The following is a 26,601-nucleotide window of genomic DNA, read 5'->3' on the forward strand; positions in this document are numbered from 1 at the left end:
GTTCTCAAAAGCGGGGGGGGGGGGCACAGGGTTTGAACTTATTTCTGAGAGTAGAATATTTTGACTCAATCTTGCTTTCACTTCTCCCTTTCAATACCCTGTCTCATCTCCGCACACAGATATCAGACCCTCAAGTAGAAGGCATTTCCCACCTCTGGTAGAAGCTTCCTCACTTCCAGTCCCTCGCCTTCCCTCTGCCCTTTCCTTTCCGGCCCTGTGCACACATTCTGCTTTTTATCACCCACTGTCTCCCCTCTAATCATGCAACGGCCCACCTACTACCCCACCCCCAGTCCCCAGGGAGCAGTTGCTTGAGAGCAAGGTGGAGTCAGAAACAAGTGACTTGGACTAGAGAAGACTACACATCGAGACAAGGCTGTCTTCAGCTTGAGAGACCACTTCTTAGAGCGGCCATTTTCAATCCATCAATCAACTGGAGAGCTTTCTAGCTGTCGTTTCTAGAATGGCACTCGGTTGGGACAGTGATTTAAGGAGACAGTTGCATGCTCCCCGCCCCATCACCTCCATTGCTCACGTTTCAGGGGGTAAAGCAGTTGATTTAGATCTCGGGCTCCTTGGAGTAGCTCCACAGAGACAACAGAAATGGGAAGAAGGAAAGTGAACTAAAGCTAAAGATACTAGTAATGTGCAAATGTACTCTGACACTGTCGCCTCAAAAAAAACCAAAAAAAACAGTAAAAATTGAGGCCTGACAAAGACCTAAAGTACTCATTTTCTCAGAATACAGTTACTAAGTAGATTTTAAAATGTAGGAGAGCCACATTTGAAATACTTTAAATTGTATGCATCCAGGATGAGGAAAAGATCTCTCTCTCTCTCTCTCTCTCTCTCTCTCTCTCTCTCTCTCTGTGTGTGTGTGTGTGTGCTCACATGTGTGTGTGCTCACATGTGTGTGTGCTCACATGTGTGTGTGCTCACATGTGTGAGTGCTCACGCATGTGTGTCCACCTTCCTCCTGAATCCTCTGTTCTTCATCGTGTGGTTTTCAAGGACACACATGAAGGTTGGGTTTGATGGTGCCTCTAGACAATGCTGGCCTACCTCCTGAGTCTCTCAGTCTCCTGTAGCTCTCCCTGCTGAGGAAGACCAGGATGCTCACAAGGACAGCATGTGTAGAGCCATGGGACTAATGGCAAATGTTTCTTCTCTCATATGACTACTGAGTCAAGAATAAAAATCTGGACCAAAATGGTGGGCCTGGAGTTCTTCTTTAACATGAAGATAGAGCCCTCAAAAGTTAATTTTGCAACAGGTCATTGCACCACTAACACCCCTAAACCCAAAGAGTAATTTACATGGTACCTTAGTATCAACCATGCTCTATCACCCTCCACTCTCCTCCCATACCCATGGAGATCAGTGACACAGCTGGACTGGACACACAGAGAATGTAAAATAGCCTCAGGTGTGGATACCATCACTTACCCCAGAAATAAGAGAAACACCTGGAGATTTCTTGTTAGAAGCAATTCCAGGGCCCTTGACCCTAAAGACTCCAGGAAGGGCTTTGATGTCATATAACTGGATTAAAGCCAAAAGACAATGCTTCAGAGCATCTTATCATGTACAGATCTCAGAAGGGATAGCCAGCGATGTGTCCACAAAAAGTCCTTCTCCAGTTCCTATGGAATTTGGGGACAGAATTCAGATTTAAAAGTTTGGGTGTCATAGTGACTGAGGTGCCCTCTGAGGAGAAAGCTAAGGGCACTGCCTACTGACTGCAGCTGTCCTCATAAAAGCATGGAAAATGACCCACTGCAGAAGTAGGTGATGTGGTGGCAATTGGCTGGTCCACCCAAGTAGGCCCCTGCCAAGTCCTGCACCCTCAGCATCAGACATGACAATGGCATTATTGTCACCTACTCAGGCAAAGGCGTGCGTTGAAAGGGTACGACTTACGGAAAGTTGTTCTCCAGCCATCTTCCTAGGGATTATGGGAAGCTGAACATGAGGAGGAAGCCCTTTCCTTCATTAGTCATTGTATCTCCTTTGCCAAATCTTAGATCTCAACCCAGGAAAGGCCCCATGACGCACATATGAAATGAAGTCCTTTGGGAACTCAACTCTAAATCTCCTGACTTCTGTGCAGCTAAAACCCTAAACTCAGTGCTGCGTTAGCATGGAGTTTCCATGGTGAATTACAAATGTCAAGTTCTGTGTTTTTCTAATGTATGTTATTACTGCCTGTGATCCCAAGTAAGACCCCATCTGAAATAACGTAACAAGGGATTGCATATTTCCAATAGCATTTTCTTCTATAATACTGGGAAACGAGCCCTCCCCTAAAGTCATCTAGGTTTTCAGGCATTGGGGTTTTAGGGCTAAGTGGTGTGTGCAACAAGACAAAGAGATTATTCTTTGACTGTTGCTACCTGAAGGGTTCTTTCTACAAAGAAAACTACAAACCAGTGTTTCAAAGATACAGCATGGGAAGAAGGTACTGCTCAGGGAGATTGGGAGGGAGCTTGCAGGCTGTCCACTGTGTGCTCAGCACCTTTAAAAATCCACAGGGAAACTGGCAGATACCACTTTCTAGGGGAAAAATTACCACCAAGGTCATCTTTTCATGTTTAGACTCAGTGGCTTAAATCGAACAGAGAGCTATAGAGCTATGTACTCTCACCTGGTGTCCAAGCCATGGCTAGGACAAGAGAGGGCAACCCAGATACAGGTTTTTTAAAGTGGCAAATTGTGAAATTGTGAGATATCTTCCTCATCCCTTCACACACACACACACACACACACACACCCCCCATTGTCAGCTCACCACTGTCTCTGCCTAGCTACTGAACATGAATAGATGGATCAGCTTATCAATTAAAAACCAATGAACACTTGAAACAGGTTAACATGCCTGGACATGTGAATATTAGACACCCATCCCAATCCTCCAGGGGGAAAAATGAAACCCGCATGACACTCAAATAAAGATTGGAATACTCCCCAGAGAAAACCCCACTACTGGGGAGGTATGATGCTAGCATCTGAGGAGGGTGCTAACAATTGAGGAGGACAGACAGGGAGGAGACATGGACTCACACATGGCATGACCAGTGAAGGGAAGAATCAGACTCCTGTGTCTTGCATGAAGAGCTCCCTCGTCCAGTACTACAGATTGAACTGGAAAACTACCTCAGCTGATCTGATGGCTGCATTGCCCAAGAATGCTTTACAAAATCCCATGTCCTGTTACACGTGTACTTGTGCCACACTCCATATTCCTTAGACTGTTTTTGGACAGTGGATTTTTTATTTGCTTTTCTAACCAAGCATAGGTGTTGCTTCGCTCCTGTTTACTTTTCCTCGGTGGACAGACTTGTAGCACTGGCAGCCAGCATATCTAAGCTTCTATGGCACTTTGTGTTACAAAGTTGGGACTATGTCTTCTGCAGTGCCTTTTGGTTTCAAACCAGCTGTCAGATTACTGTGTTGCAAGAAAAGGAGTGGTCCAATTTCTTGCTAAAGAGACAAAGTCCTAGAGACAAACACTGGAAACCCGCTGTTGACTGTTGGCATTTAGAGCCAAGCATTTTATTTGTTCTCTTATGGACAGTGTTGTGTGCTTCCCATGGCATCCCAGTGATTGTCAAATGAAGTCTAGAGTGCCCGTCAGCACTCCATCAGAAGGAAAGAGATTCTCATTCAGCTTTTACTTTAACTTTTTACCTTTGTGATGCTGAGGTTGTATCTCAGATTTCTATTGCTGTGATCAAACACCATGACCTAAAGCAACCCAAAGAGGAAAGAGTTGATTTCACCTTACTCCTTGTAGTCCATCATCCAGGAAAGTCAGGGAAGGAGCTCAAGGCAGGAAGCTGGAGGCAGGGACTGAAGCAGAGGCCAGGGAGGAGTGCTGTTCTCTGGCTTGCCCCTGTGGTTTGCTCAGCCTGTTGTAGCACTTGGGACCACCTGCCCAGGGGTGACCATCCACAGGAGGCTGGGCCCTTCCCATCAATGGTCAATCAGTAAAATGCCCTACACCATGTCCATAGGCTAATCTGATGGGTGTATCTTCTCAACTGAAGTTCCCTCTTCCCAAACAACTCTAGCTTGGGCTAAGAGGACTTGAAATTAGCCATAGGTTGGAACCCTGGATAAACAAGAGCTCTGCTGCTAAGCCACAAACCCAGCTTTTTGCATTATTATTTTTAATGTTTTTCAAGTTGAGACAAAATTCTTATAAAATTAACCACTTTCTAGCACGCATCTCACTAGCTCTTACTCCATTCCACAGACCGTAGCTCCCACCTTTGCACTGCCAATGAGTTTCTGTCTCTCACAAGGAAACTCTGTGCCCCTTGCCCAGTCCCCAGCTGCTTCTAGTCTGTTCTCCAGCTTTGTGTGTTTTAGATATTTCATATAAATGTGGCTTGTGTTGGGATTTTTAAAATATACTGTAATGTTTGTGACATTCTGTGTTATGGTATGAGTGATACTTCATTGTCTCTTTCAGCTTTTACTGAATTTTTAAAAATTTTAAAGTAAAACCAAAGTATTTTAATCCTGAGGAAAAGGGATTTTGATGAAAAACAAGTATGATTTTAGTTAATTATCTTCATAACACTTCTGAGACATATGAGTTCTAAGAATCAAGCTCATACAGTAATTCTCAGTAGATGCTCTGAAGCCCACATATGGCCTTGGATGTTAAAATCTGCTGTACATATGAGGCTCACAGCTGATGCTCCTTTCCCATGTCATCCACTCTATTATTAAATTAGAATACACTTCGAATCTAAATTAGTTCTTTGTAGGTATTAAAATCAGTGAATACATAACTGACTTAATTTCTGTTTGTTTATATGAACTAATTAATTATGTTAATTTCAGAAGTCCTTGCAAGTCAAGGATGTCAGGTACCAAAAGCTCACATCTATCAAAGTCTTTGATCTCACACCATTGAGCACCATCAGAAGCTGGTATTAACCCCTTCCTTGCCACAACTATGTAGAGGATGCTAAAGAAAGAGGAAATTGCACCTTGAAGCAATGTTCTGAGGAGGCCAACAGTGGCAATCACTATTTTAAGTGTGAAATAAAAATACAGATTTTGCCACATTCGTATATGGCTAGCTTTTTTACTTGTGGTGAGCCCAGGAACTATGTTTTGTTATGATCACATACCAAAGGGCGGTTTATAACCACAAGCTTTCTAGAAAGAATGTTCCCACCTTCCCCATCTCCCACCCAATTGAATTTCAAGTAAAATTTAATAATCTGGTTTGACTTTCCAAGGCTATGAACACAGGCAATCCACCTCACTGAAGGAGCTTTTACAATTACACAAATGTTTCTAATTGGCGTGAACAACTTGCTAATGGCAGAAAGACTGCCTGGGGTGTGTGGGTGTATATGTGCCTGCTTGTGTTATGTGTGTGGGTGTGTGTACTCACACAAGCACACATTCCCACGTGCTTATGAGACTGATGACGTGAGAGTATCTGGGATTCACAGGAGGCACTGTGATACAAAACGGAGCTCACGCAAGAGGGCCTGGCACCCTGGCACTCAGCAGTGGCCGCACTGAATTGGTGAGGGGTGGGCGGCTAGTTTCCTACTGGGACACAATGCCAGGGCAGGAGGCCTACACTCCCACCAGGAACAGCGAACAAGCAGCTGGTAAAACATGCGGATGGGACAAAGATGACCTTTAATTGACTGAAAGCAGCTGTGTGTCAGAGTCCAAACCAAAACAGATAGGAGGCCTTGCCTTCTTGTGGGGGAGAGTGGGGGGTGGGTTGCGAAGGGGAGCCTGAGGGGGCGGGAGGAGGGAAGAGGGATATCTTTGATTGGTGTGTAAAATGAATGAAAATTTTTTCTCAATAAAATAAAAAAGAAAAGAAAGCCAACCAAATCCCCCTCTTCTCTCCTGCAGTCCTGCTCAGTCACAGCCCTCATTTTTAGAGCTGAAAAAAAAAATCTGTTTATTTGTTCATTAATGTCCACCCCGTGCTTTTGTATTTTCCTGGCATTTGACAGCATATTATTTGAAACCAGACTCAGTTTCAAAAAGGAAGCTCATTCTGCAAAATGCAGCTTGGCCTCATTTGTTGATCTTTCTTCATACCTCAGACAGTGGGGTGCACTGACCTATATTGGGGGTATTTTAATGGTTCACAGTGCATGTGCTCTGTGGGTACCACAACACAGGGAAGCAGTGGTTCCATGACTGTAAGAACTGCCCCAAACTGGTCTGAAGTGGCACTAGGTGTGTGGGAGAAGACATGTGCAGGGCAGCTGCATAACTGACTGCCTTCAACTGTGATGGAGGCCGAGGGCTGGAGGAGAAACTCAACCCAGGCCCAAGCTTTCCTAAGGGGGAGCCAATGTCTCCATTGCCATACCATGGTATATTTTTTTCTCCCCACTGGCTTTTTAAAAGCCCCGGGTTGATGTATCTTCCATTTACTTCAGACAGTAAATAAGAAAGTGCCCAGTGCAGTGCTGGCATGGAGTCAAAACCTAATAAATATTTGCTGGGTGAATAAATAGTTAAATGGAATGTTATTAGCGTTGCTAGTGTTATTGCCTTGGCTTGGAACATACAAGAACAGACTTGAGGCAATCAAGTAATTTCCCTTCACCAGTACAAGCTAATTATTTGCGAGATGAAGATCTGGTACACAGTATGTATTTGTCAGGCTCCATTTGCTCCTAATTAAAGGTGGGAAAGTCAGTTATAGCATTGAAGAGACAACAGGACGGCCCACTCCAGCACAGCTTTGGCTTTTCCATGCCTTGATTTCAAAGAGACATGAAGGTGAATTCGTGTGCACCCCTCTCGGCCATATGCTTCCTTTTTCTCTGCCATTTTTTAGAGGGCAGGTTGGGTATGGGGGGAGTAGGTCCTTTGCTATCACTTCTAGGGGTCAATGGCCTCCATGACTTCTGTTAACAAATATATCATCATTCCAGCAAAAACCACATGTGGTTTTCCAAGACGAAAATGCTCCGTCTCCACTCTAAGCCTTGGAATGACCATTCATTCGTTCATATATTAGTTTTATATATAATTATGTATTAATCTCTGTACTGAAGCTGGTAAGTTAACACTTAACAAAATCCAAAAATGGTCCTGATCTCATGATCTGGGTCATTAATGGATAATAATGGAATAGTCACCCTAAAAGTTATAGAGAAACAGATGTATTTTTTTTTTCTAATAGGTTGTACTGGGAACATAAATCAATGGGAATTGATTCTGAGCAGAAAGCAGGGAGGATTTTACTAGTGAGCAGTTTGGAGCTAAATGTTATGTCTTCAGAATGTCTGAAGACAAGGAAAAGCGAGCTCAGATAAGAACATCAGACACAGAGGCCTTATTTCTGCAGTGCAGGTGATGCTTCTCTGGGCCTGGAGGTCGTCAACTGGTGTGGGCTGCCTAGGGAGAGCAGGCTTACCATATCCCTTTTGGTATGAGTGGATGTAACAATGAATTCCTCACAAATACAAAGAGAGATGAGGCCCAGCCCTGGATGGCCCTGTACTGCAGGAGACCTCCTAGAAGTTCGCCCCAGCCACCTCCCTTCCTCCTGCATACAGAGTGCCTTCCATCTCCAGCTGCCTGCTGAGTACCAGATACAGGTGTCTGCTTTTGCAACCTGCAGCGTGATCTCTATCTTGCCAACTCTACCAGCTCCTCCTTTTCTTGTTGTCTTTCATTTTGGTGATGGGGAAGTACCATGACACAATTAATCCCTGATTCCAGGAGAGGGTGGATGACATGACTTCCCACACTCACTTTCCCCTTCAGAGAATGGCACCTGCCCCTCACCAGCAGCCATGCCTGAGCAGGTGCCTTCCCCCTTGTGTTAGCCCTGTAGTATTGTTCTGAAGCCTAAGAACTTAGTATTTATAAACAGAGACTGAGGACAGGTCAGTGCTCAGTTAACGCCTGGTCATTCATATTAGCTACTTTTATGGATAAAAGGGTTCAAGTAACAAAAAGCAATATATAATAATAGACTTCGTAGAAATCATTGTCTGAGGGTACATGCCACAACAAAGGGATGGGACTAGAGCATAAGGGGAGAGGGCTAGGCAAGTGGCTGTTACTTTTTCACACAGTACTCCTGCACCAGCTGAAGTTTTTAATGATGAAACAAATATGTGTGTGCATGAATGTCTGCATATAGCCCAGGCTGGCCTTGAACTTGAAAGTTTCCTACCTCATCTTCTTCAGTGCTAGGATTACACACTTGCCATATGTTTTTGTAATGAAACTTAAGGCCGGGCAGTGGTGGCGCACGCCTTTAATCCCAGCACTCAGGAGGCAGAGGCAGGCGGATCTCTGTGAGTTCGAGGCCAGCCTGGTCTACAGAGCGAGATCCAGGGAAGATGCAAAGCTACACAGAGAAACCCTGTCTGGAAAAAACAAAAAAAAAAAAAAAAGAAGAAGAAGAAGAAGAAGAAAGATAGAAACTTAAGGCCCATAGGTACTATACAGTAAATCAACTTAAAAACACAACTTCAACACAATCTTTTTCTCTCTCTCTTTTAGACTAGGAAACAACATTCAGAGACTTTCCGGTTAAGGGAGGGAAAACACTATCTGAAGCCATTCACTCCATTTCAAACACTCATTATGATTTCTGATGTTACAATTATCCCACCTGTTCTTCCCATTCTACATATGCAAACATGGGCTTCTGGAATGCTGCTCACCCACAGTACCAACAACACACTGGCTGCAAGCGACTGACTTCACTGCACTCTTAAGCCTTGCTTAAATTTTTTATAATGAGCATTTCTTGTTTGTTTTTAGAAAAATAATGACCTCATCTCTCAAACACAGAGTTGAGGAGTATAAACACAGTGCCTAAGGCCTAGGCTTTTCCAGGACTGAGGAAGCTCACCTTCATCCTGAATGTCCTTAGCAAGTCCATGCTGCCCGTGCAGTGGCTACTGCTCACCCCGAGAGGTCTAGTGGACTCAGTGGTTGCTGAATCAAGATACAGAAAATATTTGTATTGATGATTTGTGTCAATATGGTATTCCATCCTGTCCTCCTTTGGGAGCGCTTTATGTTTAAGTAAAGAGTTGGTTATCTGACTTGGCTGAGAAAGACTGGTGCACTTTCTCAGAGTCCCGTGGCATCTGTTTTCATTGGAAGGCTGTTCTCCTCTGTCTCGATGGTTGGTGTTCAGCGCTATCAAATGGTCAGAACACAAATCTGGAGAGAACTTGAGTCCTCCCGGAGCTGATGTGAAGGAGCTTGTCAGTTAGACTCTCCTGTCCTCCCGGCATGCAGTTCCGGAGTAACTACACTCATGACTTAGCACAACTGTAGCACCAGGGACCCTTGGAATTAGGATGGCCCCCCACACAGAAAACAAGGTTCAGGGAACTGGGTTAATATTGACCGAGAGCCAAATGAACCCAGCCCATAGACCAAATCTCCACGTTGTGCCCTAACTTTGTACACATTGTAAGCTAAGAATGGTTTTGACATTTTAAGTGATTGCTTGGGAGAAAAAAGAAAGAAAAGAGAAAAGAAAGTAAATAATACTTCACACTGTGAGTATTATATGAAATGAAATTTCCTTTACATAAATCAAGTTGCATGGCAGAACAGCAAGCATGCTCCTTTACACATCATGCACAGCTGCTTGGGAGTGGAGTCTCTGAACTGAGAGAGGGAAGCTCATAGTAGGGAAAAATCTATCTGACGACAGGGGCTTGCCTCTGCTCTAGGTTCAGATGGAAGCTATTGGTGTGCTTGCCTATTGGGCATACACCTTGGTAGCCATCACGGAAGGTGATGTGCAATACCACAAATCATTCTAATTTCCTCTCTTCATACTCACAATTAGAAGAAAGTTACTATGTGAGAAAAACATGGTTATCAAGAGAGGTCATGAGAAATGTCATGGTAATAAATACAAAATAATTTTTCATTGCCTTATGGATTTCTAAGGCTGAGTTGAACTCTCAAAACAGCATTAATAATTTTCCTGCCTGCTAGCATTTGATGTGATCTCTTCCTTGCATCTGAGAAATCTTTTGAGAGACAAAATGTTTTATACTTGCAGTTCCTGCACACTGGTCAGGATGGGAGCTCTTCCCTGATGGCATTATTATATTAAATGGTTTCACTTGGTTTGTGCTTACCTTTTTTCTGTCAATAGGATGTGATAAGGATGGGTACAGGAAATACTTCTTAGTAAACCTTGATAGGCTATCCTATGCATTTGATATAACAGTTGAATTAACAGAATAGACAGTGACCCTCTCTCTACCTATCATAATACGTTAAAAAGTGAGGTCCTACAAAGCTACCCACTCACAAAAGCTACCAGAACTATAGTACCAAAAATATTGTAGAATTGAATGTACGAGTTGTTTTGCTTCAAAATCTCCGCTGTGTGCATGAGTGACCTCAGTTTTCCCCTCTTCTATTGTTTCAGAGGTTGAAGGCTGCGTTGACTCACCACCCTGCTGCCATGTCCAATGGGAACATGAGCACCATCGGACACATGATGGAGATGATGGGCTCCCGGCAAGACCAGACGCCGCACCACCACATGCACTCACACCCGCATCAGCACCAGACACTGCCTCCCCACCACCCCTATCCGCACCAGCACCAGCACCCCGCACACCATCCCCACCCACAGCCTCACCACCAGCAGAACCACCCCCATCACCACTCCCATTCCCACCTTCATGCACACCCAGCACACCACCAGACCTCGCCACACCCACCCCTGCACACCGGCAACCAAGCACAGGTAGACCTTCACCAGCATTTCTCCTTCCTCCTCCTCCTCCTCCTCCTCCTCCTTCCTCTTCCTCTCCCTTTCCCTCTACCTCTCCCTCTCCTTCTCCTTCTTCTTTTCTTCTTCTTCTTCTTGGCATGTTAACAGCACAAGCACTAACTCTGCAATCACCTATTGCTACTCGGTTTGATAAGCCTAGGTTCTCCATCTGACATTCTGGGGGTTCTGGGGAGCTCTGTCCATTTCCTCGGAAGTGTTTGTGAACAACAGGACAGGATTGGGTCATAATTTCTGTAAGCAATGTAGTAAATTTCAGCTTCATCTCTAGGGAACAAATGGAAACTAGTTCTCAAAACCCTGTATTTTTGTGAAGTATGTCACAAAGTTTATCCTAAAAAATAGGTAGTACTGATATGAGAATGAAGAGAAACTTAGGCAGGGCTGGAGAGATGGCTCAGAGGTTAAGAGCACTGGCTGCTGTAGTGGGTAGCCATCCCAGCATTGGCCTGGAAGTTCCAACCCCCACTGAGGCTTTGGTAATGGTCACGCCCACAAGGCGGGGCAGAGGAGGAAGCGGAAGAGGAAGGATCGGGAAGTACTCACTCTCTTGGTTCCCGGACTCTGGACGCTGGGGGTAGACTGAGCAGAGTTCTCCAGAGAACAACGCCGGATTGTGCTATACCCTTGCCAGACCCTGTAACCTACCCCCTCATTTGTAAGTACCCCACAAAATAAACCTCCCTTTTAACTACGTGGAGTGGCCTTAATAATTTCACCTATAGGCTGCTCTTCCAGAGGTCCTGAGTTCAATTCCCAGCAACCACATGGTGGCTCACAACCATCTGTAATGAGATCTAGTGCCCTCTTCTGGCATGCAGGCAGAGGAGAGAGAGAGAGAGAGAGAGAGAGAGAGAGAGAGAGAGAGAGAGAGAGAGACTTAAGCTCATGACGAAAGATGTAAGGAAAGAGACCTTTGAATTAACAGTTAAAAAGCTGAAGAGTTCACTCCCTGACCATGAAGAAGCTCATCAAGGGATTCTGGGATACAAGGGGCTGTAGAGATGGTGAGAAATGACTCATCCCTGAGTGTAAAACATCTTGGAGGAAGCAGAGAGGCAGCCAAGCTCTGCAGATGATCAGACCAAGAGAAAGGTCAGATCCCAGGGGTGGAGTCACCAGGGCTGACCCGTAAGAGAACAAGCATGCAGACTGCACTTAAGTGAGTTGGGGGACCAGGCAGACGTTATGTCACCCAGACTAAGAAGACAAGCAAGTCGCTGTACAGGACTGGGCTTTCCTAAGTAGCTGAAGGACATGTCCAAGGGTGCGGTGAGCCCTAGTCACATGTCCAAGGGTGAGGTGAGCCCTTTGAGGCTTCGAGCAGTCTCCTCCAGCCATCCCACACTGCCCAGTCCTAACCATCTGGGTCAGAATGGCATTGGAAGCTAGGGTCTGCCAAGGGATGCTTATTCACTCTCTCCTCTGCTGTCTGCCTCTGGAGGCAAGCTCTCAGACCAGGCAGAGCTTTGAGCTCTTGAGCTCCCTACCCCAACATACCCAAGCCTGCAAAGGTAAGGGGGGAGGGGGTGATTAGCCACAGGCAACTTCCTAACCTGTTAGATAAACTTACCTTTGCAAAGATCCTTAGTGGCGCTCTACATAGCAAGAAGAGTTGAGCCATACAGCACAAAACCAGCTCTTTGCTTGGCTGACTTTGGTGACGGTGAACAGAGGTATAGATTTCCCAATTGCCAATGGTGATAGTACTAGATTAAATTAATAGGTTGTCAAGAGTATGAAGCCACAGAGGCTCTGGAAAAGGTTTTCAAGACATGGTAGCCAGGATCAATTGTAACCCTAAATGACTCAAAAGATGTTTAGCAAGTAGTTCAGTAACAACATGGTCCCCAGAGCATATTCTTAATTCACATATTAGTTAACTGTTGTACTGGGTTTTGCATCAAAAAAGAAAAAAGAAAACCATCTCAGACAAAGGCAGTCAGCTCACTCTGTGTTAGTTACTGAAGTACAAGGACACCAAGGTTTTGGGCAAGTTATTTCAGAGACAAATTTAACAGTTTGTTTTTTTTTTTTAAATATGAAAGCCATTCATTAGCTAAGTGCCAATTAGCCAATTGCCCTGTTTCAAGTCAGTAAGTGCTCAATTGTATATGCAATTAGCTAATTGCTATTGTAATTAGCTGCACCCAGAGTTTCTTTTCTAAATCCTATTCTAAAAAGAAAGACTCCATATCTGGGGATCATTTACACACTATCCTAAACTACCACTCTTATGTTATATATACATGGCTGATTACTGACAAGATGTTGTCAAGTTCTTCAATTATATGATAGTCTGAACAGTAGATACAGACGTTTCTGATGGTCCTTCCAAATCTGAGAGTCTAAGTTAATTCAGGACAAATTCTGTCTTCTTTACATTGCTGATCATTTTTTTTTTAATCAAAATTTTTAAGAGGCTTCCATCTTGAACACAAAATGCCAAGTCATGATAAATAACAGGAACACAGATATTTAGGTTTTAAGTTGTATCTTCAAATTCTCCCAGCTGCCTGTGATTTCCCTGCATGATTTAGGTGTTAGTTCAGAATCCTGGTGACACTTCCCAGTCACCAGGAATATTCCTTAACCAATATAACCCTGGAGTAGCACATGGCATTGAGAGGCCCTTGCTCTGAAGAATGATTTTTTTTTTTTTTTTTTGCTTAATTCCATCTTGTGTAGAACTGGTAGTTAAGACATCTCATAAGAGACAAGTAGATGTGAGAACAGCCCAGCAGCAAAAGGCCAGCATGCTTCCCCCCGCCCCACTCCAGGTTCTGCAGGAGCCGGCTCAGGGGTCAGCATCTGAAATGACACACTTTGCTACATCTCAGCCAGTGGCAAAGATTATGTCATCACCAGCCCCCCCCCCCACACACACACATGAGTAAGACCTTAGAAAATGTACTTATTTTGTTAGCCCTCTGTGACTGAGCGGAGAGGAAGTCAATAAAGAGTTTCAGAAAACATCTTCGCTTTAGATAAAATTCCCGAGATGCAGTCCAACTGACCTCCTGAGCCTGATTCTTTTATAGTTTAGTCATAGAAAATTTGACAGAGTTTGGGGCCGAAATTTATCACCATCTGTCGAGTGATGTCACCCCGAAGCCACCATTAGTGTGATTATAGTCATTCTGATGGATTTCAATCATAGAGTTGGAATGCGTTAGGAAAGGGTTTTGAGTTTAGTCTTTTGAAAACTTTTTGCCTGTTATTTCTGTAGGTTAAATGTCTCTTGTAAAAACAATTTTATAGGTATTACACCCGTAAACCTGGGTGACTGAGAAAGAGGAGAGGGAGGAAGGGGCAAAGGGCATTAGTGAAGGCATTAGGTATCCAGACATATAAAGAGGAGCTGTAGAAATTTCACAAGGTACGGTGTGTCTGCCTCTTAGAGGGAAATAAAGCTGTCTGTGTGGGGGTCCCCAACCTTTCCATGTTGTGGAGTCCCATATAGAGCTTCCAAGGAGTCTCTAAACTTGGGAAAACGTTTTAATAAAGCATCGACCACTCCTGGTGTTTCCTTGTAATGTAGGTATGTGTGAGGCCACCTGTCCGTGCTGTCCCACCCTACAGTGTGGGACAGCATGAAGTGCTGGTAACAATTGTTAGCTTTCCAAGACCTGTCTGAGTCACTAGAAACCTCTCCTGAGACTCTCTCTTCCTTAATTAGAGCCCCGAGGACCTTGAAGACCACTCCCACCTGGAGTCTCCAGGTCCAGTTAGTCCTAGGTACTAAAGATGGAACAGGACACAGGACCCCAACTGCCCTCTGCATTTACATGGCTCTTCTGTAGGAGTCCATGAATGGCAGTGACAGTGTCCCATGGTTGTGTTCCCTGATGTGATCTAAACACATTTGGAAGCAAAGGAGCCCACAACGTAAGATTTTCTGCAGAACAAAATATGGCAGTAACCTTGACGTCACCTGTTTCAACACAGTAGCTGTCCACTACCAATTCATTGTTCTTTAGAGCATCTTAAATAAGACATTTTTAATACCTGAAGGAGAAACAAATTCTACACTCTTCCCTCCCCTGCCCCACCCCCCATGATCCTTCAAATGCCCATCTGGAAAAAATTCACCTGCTTGTGTCCTGCTATCAGTCCTGCTATCAGCAGTGGTTTCATTGTTTGTTTCATTCACTGAGAACAAGTTTCGTGTGCTTACTAAAAACCAACCGGCTTCCTGAGCTTTGCTCTTGTAACACTGGCTGGGGAGTCTTCCTTACCCAACATGTCCTTCTTCCCTGTTCCCATCACTGCCTCCCTCTCCTTCCCTCAGGTTTCACCAGCCACACAACAGATGCAACCAACCCAGACAATACAACCGCCCCAGCCCACAGGGGGACGCCGGCGAAGGGTGGTGGATGAGGACCCGGATGAGAGGCGGAGGAAATTTCTGGAAAGGAACCGGGCCGCTGCCACCCGGTGCAGACAGAAGAGGAAGGTCTGGGTGATGTCACTGGAAAAGAAAGCAGAAGAGCTCACCCAGACAAACATGCAGCTTCAGGTGCGGTCCCTCCCCATCCCTTCCCCAAGCCTTGTCACGGTTGGCATTTCCTGCCCCGCAGCCTCTTGTTGACCCACGCATCCTACCACATACCTTGCCTCAGAGGAACCCCAGGCCCTCTCATCCAGCATCATTAAGTAGTTCGGCACCCTTAGTCCTCCCACAAGAGATGAGGGACACACGGGACCAAACACAGAAGCGGGGGGCTTCAAACCTGGTTTCATCTGTCTGGCTCTCCGTTTCCTCGTGTGCAAATGGGGAACAACTTTACAGAGTTGGGGGGAAGATGTGAACTCTTGTCCATGATGCAGTTAGCATGGTCCCTGGCACACAAGGCTTTTCATCTGCAAGTACTCCGGTTCCAGACTTAGGGTGCCTTGGCATACATCTAGTTGTCTGTATTTTTGTTTTGTAACGGTAGAATATTTTATATGTTTTGTTGTTGTTAGCTTTGTGTGCTCTGAAACTCAAAGCCTGTTTCCAGCTTCATTCCAAACTTAGCAAAGTTGGGATCTTGTGTGATTTTTGCTTTCCAGGGGTAGCTTAGCTGGGAACTTAGCTGGAGATGCTGTTTCCTGGGTCGTCCTAGGTGAAGAGGAAAGTAACTAATGTACATGGCTTCTCAGAAGAACTCCCTAGCATGTTGATGATGCCATTCAAAGTGTTTGTTCTAACATCAGGCAGGTTCTCCAGAGAAAATGACAATTAAATTTGCACATGACAACTTCCAGCTTCAGGAACCTTGGGAAGGATTTTAAGTACAAGCAGCCCCTCCCAGAGCTGAGAGGGACCTATGGGCATAAGGAAGCATGTAAGGTGACCCAATAGAAAGACTGTAACACTGTAGTGATTGACAGTTTCTCTAGCCTGTCTCAGAACACCTATAGGGAGATTATTTATTTGTTTGCTTATTTGTTAGTTAGTTAGTTAGTTAGTTTATTTGTTTGTTTGTTTGTTTGTTTATAGGCAGATCCTTGTGTAGTTCACACTGGCCTTGACCTTGCATGTGTCTTAGGATGACCTTGAACCTCTGATCCCCTTGCCTCTAGCTGGAGAATGCAGGCATTGCAGGCATTGTAGGCGTGTGACATCACACTCAATTTTTGGGGTGCTGAGGATCAAGGCTTCACTAATGCTAAGCACTCTGCCACCTGAGCTACATCCCCGGCCATCTATGCGTCCTTTCAGAGGAGCATCTGGGATGTCAAACCCTGGTGTCTTTGCATTGTGAGTTGTATTAAACAGAAAGGATTCATGGCATCCCGTGTACAAGTCAAAAGTATACAGAGGAGGATTGGTGTATCTTCCTGAACTCAATAACTTAGAGACACCATCTCCCACAGCCCCACCCACCTAAATGTATCACCCTTTTTGTGATAGACATGATGAAGTTAGGAAATGCCAAGCTTACATAAAAGTAAGATCATAGGCCAGTTGATGCACACATTTTTGGGACCATGTCTCACTGTACCCCCTCCCTCTTGGCTATTCCCTATTCTAGCATAGGCCCTGCACTGGGTTTTTGATTTTGTTTTTTTATCATTGAACAAGTTCCCTATCTCCAGAGTGTCCATAGATTGTCTGCCTCACCAACGTGGCAAGGGTTAGACTGCAGAGCGTCAAACCACAATGCAGTGTCTGGAGCTAGACACCTTCAAAACCGCAGCTCCACTCGGGCGGGGCGGAGTAGTCCATGAGAAACTTTTAACAGGGGTGTGGATAAGCATTTCAGAATTTGTGGTTACACTTTCACTTTGGCATGTGTTAAAAATGTTACTGGGGCATGGAGAAATGGCTTAGCAGTTAAGAGCTCTGGCTGTTCTTCCGGAGGATTCAAGGTTGGTTCTCAGCACCCATATAGAGTGGCTCGTGGTTGTCTGTGCCTCCAGTTCCAGGGCATCTAACACCCTCTTCTGGCTTCCTTGGATGCCTGTACACACATGTCATACATTCACACTGACATAAACATACATATAAGTACAAATTTTTTTTAAGTTAAAGTATGATTGGAACATTAAATCTATAGTTTCACAGACACTGGGAAAATTATTTTATAATGAGTTACTTTGCAGAAATATTTTAAATGAGTGGACGCTGGGCTGTGCAGACCCTGCACTCACTGCACACAATGGCTGAGCATCGAGTGAAGCAGAAACTCCTAGCAGTTCTGAGGCTTCCAGGAGGATGGTAGAGACCCATGGGCTTTCCAGTTTGAGTGCTATTGACCCTGGGAATCTTAATCATATCCTGTGAAATTGAGGCTGTTTCACAGCATCTTTGGGGTCTGCATACTAGAATCAGGAGAAAACCCCTCCCTGGGTTGTGACAACCACAGCATCTCCAGACATTGCCACTTAGCCCCCTCGGAGCAGAGAGTGTGGGGGTACAAAAGTCTGCTTCAGTTGAATGCAGGTTCCTTAAACACAGAGCCATGAGTAGCCCGAAGACACGTGTCAGACAGAAAACCTTAAATCAGTGTGAATTAAAATGAGTCCTTGCTGATTTACTCCAGGATCTTTCCTGAGAAGAGTCACAGTGGAGAGCTGCACAGAAAGATGATGCCCTTGAGTCTGAGGTCAGATGTGTTTGGGCCTTGACATATACTTATTTATGATGGCTTTCAAAAAACATACAAAGTACATTTACCCTTTAGTAGACACTAATTCACTGTGTGTGTATGCTTAATATTTTAGAGCCCAAATAGCTAAGGCAGCCAAGAAAAAGAGGTACCAAGTCCTAAGAACTGGTATTTAAAAAATAAAAATTTTAAAAAAGCCTCATCCCTAGCGAGTCTATGCAGCAGACACTGGTAACTTTTGGTTACAAAATCTGTACAAGGAAAGCCACTTATTGATGCTTTTTTGACCAGAAGCCACTGCAGCCCCATGTTCTCTGTTACACTGTGTGTTCTGCTCTGTGATGCAGGAGAGAATGTCACAGCCTTGGCTACCTTTGAGTGACCCTTTTCCTCCCACTCTCAAAAGAAAAAGGTGTCTCTCTTGAGACTTGTTCCATGAGCCAAATTTTAAGTAAACAGAAATGGAAGGAACTAAACAAACAAGCTCTAGCCAGATGCAATAGCCAAGGTTCAGATGGCCAGCTGCCACTTTTGAGTTGTTTTCCAGAGTAGAACCTTCTGGTTAGGCTGCCACTGTACAGTTCCCCATTGGGAAAAAAAACAAAAAAACAAAAATCCAAGACCTCGGAAAACAAAAAGCAGACCCCAGCCTTCCTCGCTTAGTTACACAGCAAATCTTTGCCCAAGTGGTGTAGGATTTAGAGAAACTTAGAAAGTGCCTAATCTAACATTTTACTGTATGGAGAAACTGAGGTTTGGGGAGATCAGGAGTCACCCCAAATGTCATAGGACCAATAAGTATCCGAGTGAAGACTTGGGCAACTCGCCTGATGCCCTAAGCTGCTGCTTTGCCAGGCATCTTTTTCTTCTAAGAAGTCCTTGAACTCTGTGCCACTTCGGGCTGTTGTCAGATCGCTGCTGATGCAGCATTCCTAGGTCACTGGCGTTCGGTGGGGATATGGAAATCATCTGGTCACCCACTAAAGTAATTGCTTTTCCTTTTTGGTACAAAGACACATGGTCTAAGTTGATGCTGAAATTTTAGACACACGAACCCAGGTCTGGGACTTGGCAAGGGAGCAGGCCAGATGGAAACTGTTGCTTGACAAATTGAAAGTCCTTTGTTTCTGAGGGGACCAAACCTGCCCTCAGCTAATCTGAAAAAGGGGGTGGGATTCTGGGTCCTTTGTGATAATTATGTTTCTGGCACAAACTCCAGCTTGTACCAAAACGCACTGTGGATTTATCATATAACAAAATGACATTACCAAAGCCCCAAACTGTAAATGTGCCTGTCAGGGAATTGCTGAAGGTACCATTTAAAGGATGTTATTGAAGTGTGGAACACCTCGACATGATTGCTACTTCACCCCCAGGTGGATTTACGGATTAAAAACCCATCCGTGTGACGGCATCCCACTCTTCCAGTCATTATCTAAATAGCTAACTGCTTTAAGAATAGCAACCCCAAATTCATTTCACAACTGAGAACGGAAAGGGTTGACTTCAGTCACAGAATGTGTTCATTATTTGTACTTAGTTTTAAAAATCTCATTTTATATTTGCACCTAGAACTGGTATTACAACCAACAAAGGTGAACTTCAAAGGTGATTTTTCTCCCTCAATTCATAAAGCCAGTTGATGCCTCACACAGTTCTGGCTTTTATTTCCTTGCTGAACTTCTAGGCCAACTTTGACTCTTTTCATGCATTTTTGAAACATTTGCTATCTGGTTTTTCTCTCACAAAATGAATTCAAGGTGATTCTAGTCCTCTACCTTGAAAAAGATTTTGACTAGACACAAAAAGCACAGTCCAGTGTTTGTGCGTCCCCTGCTTCCATCTTCTCTGGGTACAGAGTCCTTGGATGCATGTCTGGGCAGAGCACCCCATCTGGTCTCCTTTCCCTAGGACAGCCGTTCTTGTCCCTTGTCAAGTTAAAGAGCCTTTGTGACACCTGATGAAGGTTCTAGACACTCTCGATATGAGTGCAATGTGCACATAGATTCCCTCTCTCTCCTCTCTCTGTAATATAACTGTGTGACTATGCACTGGGCACTGTTAACATCTGGTCATCCAAATGGTGCTGGAGTTTGCTTCCTGAGGAGACCCACAGCCTGGAGTATAAGCATCTGTGAGAATGCCCAAAGTGGTTCACGGGCAAATGAAGCTCGAGATCAGCTCCATTTGATAGTTAGGTGATTGGCTTCCTCAACAGGAAGGCAATACAAAATCATTCTGGAATAAGAAGCTGTCTTCCTAAGATTCAAACTAGTCTGGCCATTTTGGTTTGGACCTTGGTGGAGAGATTTAGAAAGTCAACCCTACTCCTGTCCTTCGAAGTGGTGTTGTTCTGTTGGCTTTGCAGGGTTCGGGAAACAGTCCAGAGCCTTGCCTGTGCCAGGCAAGCGCTGTAGCCCCGAGCCACGCCTTCAGCCCCCACACCTGATCATTATGCTCAACCCCAGGAGTAAGCTGCTTTTCCTGCAGGTTGCTATGCATGAATTCCAAGGCCATCCGGTTTTTTTGCTTATTCCCCACAGCATCAGAGTAATGTGTATTAAGCCAGGGGCTGCTTCCTTTTCCATGTTGATTTGTTAACTAGTATTCAGTTCCCAGCCATGAGAGGGTCAACTAACATAATTACTAACATCAGAAATATGTATGTATTCAAGTATATCCTTAAATGGTGGTTGGTTTTTACAACACTCTCCAAGCTCCTACATCTCTTTTAGATACACTTTATATTTTTATGTATATGAATGTTTTTCCCTACATGTATGTATAGACACTATGTATATGACTAGTGCCCATGGAAACTAAAGAGGGCATTGTTGAATCCTCCAGAACTGGAGTTGTGGATGGTTGTGAGCTACCATGTGGGTGCTGGGAAACCAAACCAGGTCTTCTGCAAGAGGACTGAGCCATTTCTTCATTCCTCCTTCCTACATCCTGACAGAACTTTACACCACTCAAGACCTCTGTTTCTCCACTTACCGCATATTGATTTATTAACGAAGTATTTTGCTATTCATGGACAAAGTGCTGCTGTCATGTAGTTTGATACTGTTTGAGCAAGAGGCCTGACTGACTGTGTGTTGTTTTATAGTAAAATTGCTTTGTGGAAACGGAAAGTGGGTGGTAAAAGAGTTTGGGATGTGCTCCCACCCAGTGTTGTGGAAAGCTAGTGAATGGCATCATTGGTGTTTTGAAAAGAAGCAATGGACACACCCTGACTAGAGCTCAAATGTTGCCCAGGTCACAGTGGGGGATAAAATGGAACTTGCATTTACCTTCTGCAAGATGGCCACCAGGATTCAAACAAGATTCATTTTTAATTCAAGAGGTGTTAAGAAAGCAAAATAACCCAGTTTGGTTTTGTTGTCTAATTTTTAACTGACTTTAGTTATTTACTGTGGGGTATGCATGTGCCAGGTCATATACGTGGAGATCAGGGTAACTTGTAGGAGTTGATTCTCACTCTCTACCATGTGGCTCCTAGGGACTGAACTGCAGTCCTCACTCCTGGTGGTAAGCACCTTTACCCACTGAGCCACCCCCACGTTTGGCTTTCATACTTTAATAGTTGTTTTCTACATCACAGAAAAGGGGTGGCTCTTCTATGCCATTTCCCAAGTGTCATTATCTACATCATCTGCAGCTGAGAGTTTTGCTAGGGACACAGGTGTCAGGAATGGGTATTCAGAAAAACATCATTGTTAAAGTGTGCACATCATGGGCCATTTGATCGCGATGTGTGCGCGCACAAGTATACACACATCACAGTTCTCAGTTTCAGAACAGATTTAAATATATATATGATGATCTAGAGGTGACTTTCTTTCCTACATACTGTTTTAAAAACAAGGAGAACTTGGTGGTGGTGGGAAAACAAAGATGGTTATTTAAACATCATAATTCAGTTATAGTTCAAAGAAGAGTTGGTTGAGGGCTGATGGGAATTTTCCTGTAAAATAAAGTTGTTCCACTTGCCCCAGAATTGCCAAAAGTCACTTTGGGCTATGGCTGGCCCCTATCAGTCATACTCACTGGGAAATAGGAGGTACCATTTGCCTTCATGAATGCTCTCAGATTTAAGAGCCATTTTCCTGTACCATTAAGTGACTTAATCATATTTAGGTGAATTTCTTGTTATGACCATTTGTGTGTGTGTGTGTGTGTGTGTGTGTGTGTGTAGTTTGAAGGATAATGGGGAAAACTTTTGTAGTTGAGACATTTGTTACTTTATTAGCAATCTATTTGGTGTGCAGTTGATTCCAGTGCTCCAAATGCATTTGGAAAGAGGAGATACTCTTAAAAAAAAAAAAGTTCCAAGTTTTCAAGTAACTTCTAGACTTCTAGAAATGTTCTTCTCTAGTTTATTTATACCTGGAAAGTCAAATTCATGTCATGGGTGTCACCAAGCTCATTGTACATTGTACTATTTCTGATTCCATCTTCTAAATACTGTGAATGAGGATGGTGGAGGTTAACCAAGTTGTGTTATCTATCTCGGGTTTTGTGGTCAGTGAAGAGCAGGGGGATCTCACCTATATAACCTGGTTCCACAGCCTGTCACTTAAAGGGTGTGGTCTGATTGTTTAAATAGGGTTCAGTTCTTGAGTTAAACTCCTGTCTCTTTGAAAGACCCGTAACAGTTTAGAGAGCCAAGTTGAAAGAAAGCTACAAAATTCAGATCAATCTCTCTCCAAATAATATTCTTAATGTTGCTTAGACACAAACAGTAGATGATTTTGTTGCTGAAAATGGGAGGGACTTTGTGTTTGCATTTTTTTGCCTTCTCAACACAGTTTTAATATGTCTTTCCAGAATGAAGTGTCCATGTTGAAAAATGAGGTGGCCCAGCTGAAACAGCTGTTGCTAACACACAAAGACTGCCCAATAACAGCCATGCAGAAGGAATCACAAGGATATTTAAGTAAGTCACTGTTTTATTCTTTAGAAGCCACATTTTTGTCACTAATTTTGCACTGCATTTTACTAAAAGGGAAAAATACAGTCTAGGTTGCACACCCAGGAAGATATACTGGAATTACTGAGTGATTACAGGCTCTCCTGCCAGGGGTTGGGGTGGTCTTTCCTGACCTCTCCAACACCATGCCCACCACTTCCTGATAACTTCTGGCCATACTTTCCCTGGTATTTCTGCATTACCAAATTGCAGCTTTGTAGCTGGGAGGAAACTAGTCTGTGGGGGTCTAATTACCAGTGAGTGGCCTGTTCATCGTGCTGGGAAATCTGCAGGCTGGTAGGCAGCTTTTGGGTGAATTACTTCTAGTGTCTCAAGAGATCCTGCATGTTGCCCACCAGTCTGGCAAGTTCCAGGGCTGTTGGAGTTTACCAGCAGGCAAAGTGGGGCCCCCTTTCCCTGTCACCACTTTCTGCACCTGGAATGTCAGTAGACTAAATGCTAGTTGTAGAAGGGATGGTGGGAGCAAGAATGATTCACAGCTGAAGGTCAATTTGTTTTCAAATAATTTTTTAGATTGAGCAACACAGATTCTCCCACCACATGTGAGTATTTTTCCACATTTAATATATAAATGGTATCTGAAAATACAAGATGGGGAATTTCACACACCAAGACTCAAACTCAAGGAGTCATTTTTACTGATGGAGAACGTACGGTTTTACACGTGGCTGTAAAACCTGGAAAGCTTAGTGACTTCAGTTTAAAATGAAGTTTGGGCTGTACCTTCCAGAAGAAAATGTGTGAAACTCTTCCACATGAAGGAAATGTCTAATAACATTTTTATTTGTACCTGAGGAATTCCCACAAGATAGAGCTATATTTGTGTGTGTGTCTGTGTTCTCTTCTAGGTCCAGAGAGCAGCCCTCCTGCAAGCCCTGCCCCAGCATGCTCACAGCAGCCCGTCATCCAGCATAACACCATCACGACGTCCTCCTCAGTCAGCGAGGTCGTGGGGAGCTCCACCCTCAGTCAGCTCACAACTCACAGAACAGATCTCAATCCTATTCTTTAAAAGGCAGTGGTTAGACCTGGCCTTTGAGAAGAGCTGGAACATGCCATACATCCTTTCTCCAAAGGGCATTTTTAGAATTAACTCAGACCTGGAAGACGCCTCAGCCCTTCAAAGACTGGCTTTCATTTTTATAGTTATTATGGAAATGTTGTCTTTTATACTTAGTTATATGAGAAAAAGGGAGTTATGCAATGAATATCTATCGCTTGGGAAATGCGTTGGTGCTTTTCTCCAATTTTCTGGTACCAGTTTCTTGTTTATAAATGGAATCTTTCCTGTATGTAGCCATAATTTCATTCTTACCAGTCCAACCCTTTGCCTGGAACAATGAATCTTGTTAAACTACAGCTTTCAGCCAAAATGAGGTATACATAGATGTCAAGTAAGATGGATCCACAGTAACTGGGTGAGAAGTCTGATGATGTCATAACTCATGTTGAGTTTGTGCTGTGATGTCACCAGAACCTCAGCTAAACACATGGGCCTTCCTGAATTTTTTTTTTCTTATTAGAAAAAAGAAGTTATGGTCCATCAATGTCCCAAGAAAGCCACCAATCATCTCAGGCCCTCTCCTGCTCTTGTCCATTTGCTCAGACGTCCAATATCCTTCTTCTTCAAGACCACTTTCCTGGATTCCTTATTTACTCTTTGTTTGGACTCTCTTCGGGTTTTACCTGTCCGCCTTTAGCTTTGCATGTGAAGAAGAAAATAATGTTTAAAGAAGAAGAAAAGCAAATACTGAAACTGTGGACCTAGCCATTGCTTCACTTGAGTTTAACCCACAGCTGGAGTTCATTCAACTCCTGCCTTTCACAAAAAAAGTAACCAGGAGATGTTTAATGTGCCTGATTTAACGTTTTTAATAACCAGAGCAAATAAAAGGTGGTTTGGTTATAGGTGAAGCACTATTGAGTGCCAGCAGTGGAGACGTTAGGGACAGGAACTTAGTAAGCCCCAACTGTGAAAGTCCAAATTAGGATGTGGGCTCTGACATCACACCCTCGAATTACAACTCGTTTCTATGTCCTGTCTATAATGTTGAAAAATCCATGCACTATATAATAGTTCAGAAGGGCTCTGTTCACTACACAGATTACATTGTTCAATCATCAGCTGCTAATAGCCTAAGATTTATTATTATTTTTTCCCCTAAGCCTATGGAACCAGCTCTGCTATTCTGGTGGGCAAAAGCAGGCTCACTCTTGGAGACGGAGGGTGGGAGAAAGCAAGGCCCGTGTTTCTGCAGGGTGCTTGCAGTCTGTCGGAACAGACAGACTCTGGCCACCACCTGAGTTCCGTGGAGGTGACCGGGCGGATGCACTCTTAGGGACAGTTCTGATTTATATTTTCAGCAACTTCCATGGACTTGCCCATTATGAAAAGCAGATTAAACCCAAACCACAGTTGTGCCTCCTTGAAAGAAGCCATTCTACTCTGCTGGTGTTTTAATATCATGTTTCACAAATGACAGGGGCTAATGTTTCTCACTAGCAGTCTAGGCATATGTTGGTGTTTCATCTCCGCCCAAATACTTCACCTCCTAACGTGTGTGTGTGTGTGTGTGTGTGTGTGTGTGTGTGTGTGCGCGCGCACGTGTGCGCGCACGCGCGAGTATGAACAGTATAGGTTTTAAAAGAACAGTATTTTACAAAAGCTGTCACTTTTATAAGAGTTCAGTAAAGGAAGGATGTACTTTTTCGCTCACTATAGTTTAAAAAATCTATTTTAGAGGAAAAAAGAAAATATGAGGGCTCTGAAGCATGATTTTTATAACTAGTTTCAGTTTCATCTAATAACTTACTTTTAAAATCAATATTTATCAACAATTTTTCCATGTATGCCGTGCTTTTGAGAGACAGGTTTGACTGTTCAGTAAAGCTTAAGACTTGGATATATGGCCTAAGAATTAAAAAAAAAAAAATGCAAAAAAATAAATAAATAAAAAGAAGAAAAAGAAAAATGGAACAGGAAGAAAGAATATGGGGTGAACAGAATTTTCTATTGTATTTTAGGAAATATAAGTGTATCATTTTCAAGTATTTTAAATACTGAATTCATATTGTTTTTTGGTTTTTTGGTTTTTTTTTTTTCTGAATTCCAGCAGTAACAGAATGGTTTAACCTAACTGGCTTCCTAAGAAATGTTTAAGACTTAGAATTGGAAGAAGTGAACATTCATCACTCTGGTTTGAAGTCAAAAGTCATTTTCTGCACAATTCCTTCCTTGGGCCAGGTAGATACTCTGCTCCCCTCCAAAGACAAGGGGTGCAGGTCGGAGCGGCTGAGCTAGCAGCTGTTACCTTGCATTTGCTTTGAGTTTGACAAGACCCTTTCTCTCTTGCCTACATGTTTAGCACTTGAAGAAATGGATTGCTTTTGTAGGTCCACTGTTAATACCACAATGTCCAGGGAGTAACCTGTCACTGAAATGATGATTTTCTGTTTGTGTGTTTACTTCTCTCTCCTCTTCACTCAAATCCTTAGCTGTTAAACGGACAGGCTTTGCAGTTAAGAACTTGCCTGCGTTTTTCTTAATTCAGCGACTCGACAGCTTGACTGATGTGCATTATTTATAGCTCAATTATGTCTGTTTTTTATGCTAAGTAGGCAAGCCACCACACACAGCCAACCTTTCTCAACGTATAATTAGAATCAACTGCCTTCTGGCTCCGTGCAGGGCCTTTAGGTGTGTGTGTTTGTAGTAG

The 26,601-nt window shown here is 43.7% G+C and overlaps 1 protein-coding gene across 2 annotated transcripts in view; it reads left to right on the top strand.

Annotated features, from left to right (window-relative positions):
- Nucleotides 1-25,845, top strand: part of Creb5 (cAMP responsive element binding protein 5) — a 406,844-nt gene extending 380,999 nt beyond the window's left edge. For both annotated transcript variants that reach the window (XM_036182853.1, XM_036182854.1), the window contains 4 exons: nt 10,427-10,750; nt 15,087-15,314; nt 22,723-22,831; nt 23,734-25,845. In XM_036182853.1, coding sequence (XP_036038746.1) covers nt 10,427-10,750; nt 15,087-15,314; nt 22,723-22,831; nt 23,734-23,897 — 825 coding nt within the window. In that variant the 3' untranslated portion in view covers nt 23,898-25,845. The remainder of the gene's footprint in view (nt 1-10,426; nt 10,751-15,086; nt 15,315-22,722; nt 22,832-23,733) is intronic.
- The last annotated feature ends 756 nt before the right edge of the window (nt 25,846-26,601 follow it).

This window comes from Onychomys torridus, chromosome 3, assembly GCF_903995425.1.
Source record: "Onychomys torridus chromosome 3, mOncTor1.1, whole genome shotgun sequence".
NCBI classification, from domain to species: Eukaryota; Metazoa; Chordata; class Mammalia; order Rodentia; family Cricetidae; genus Onychomys; species Onychomys torridus.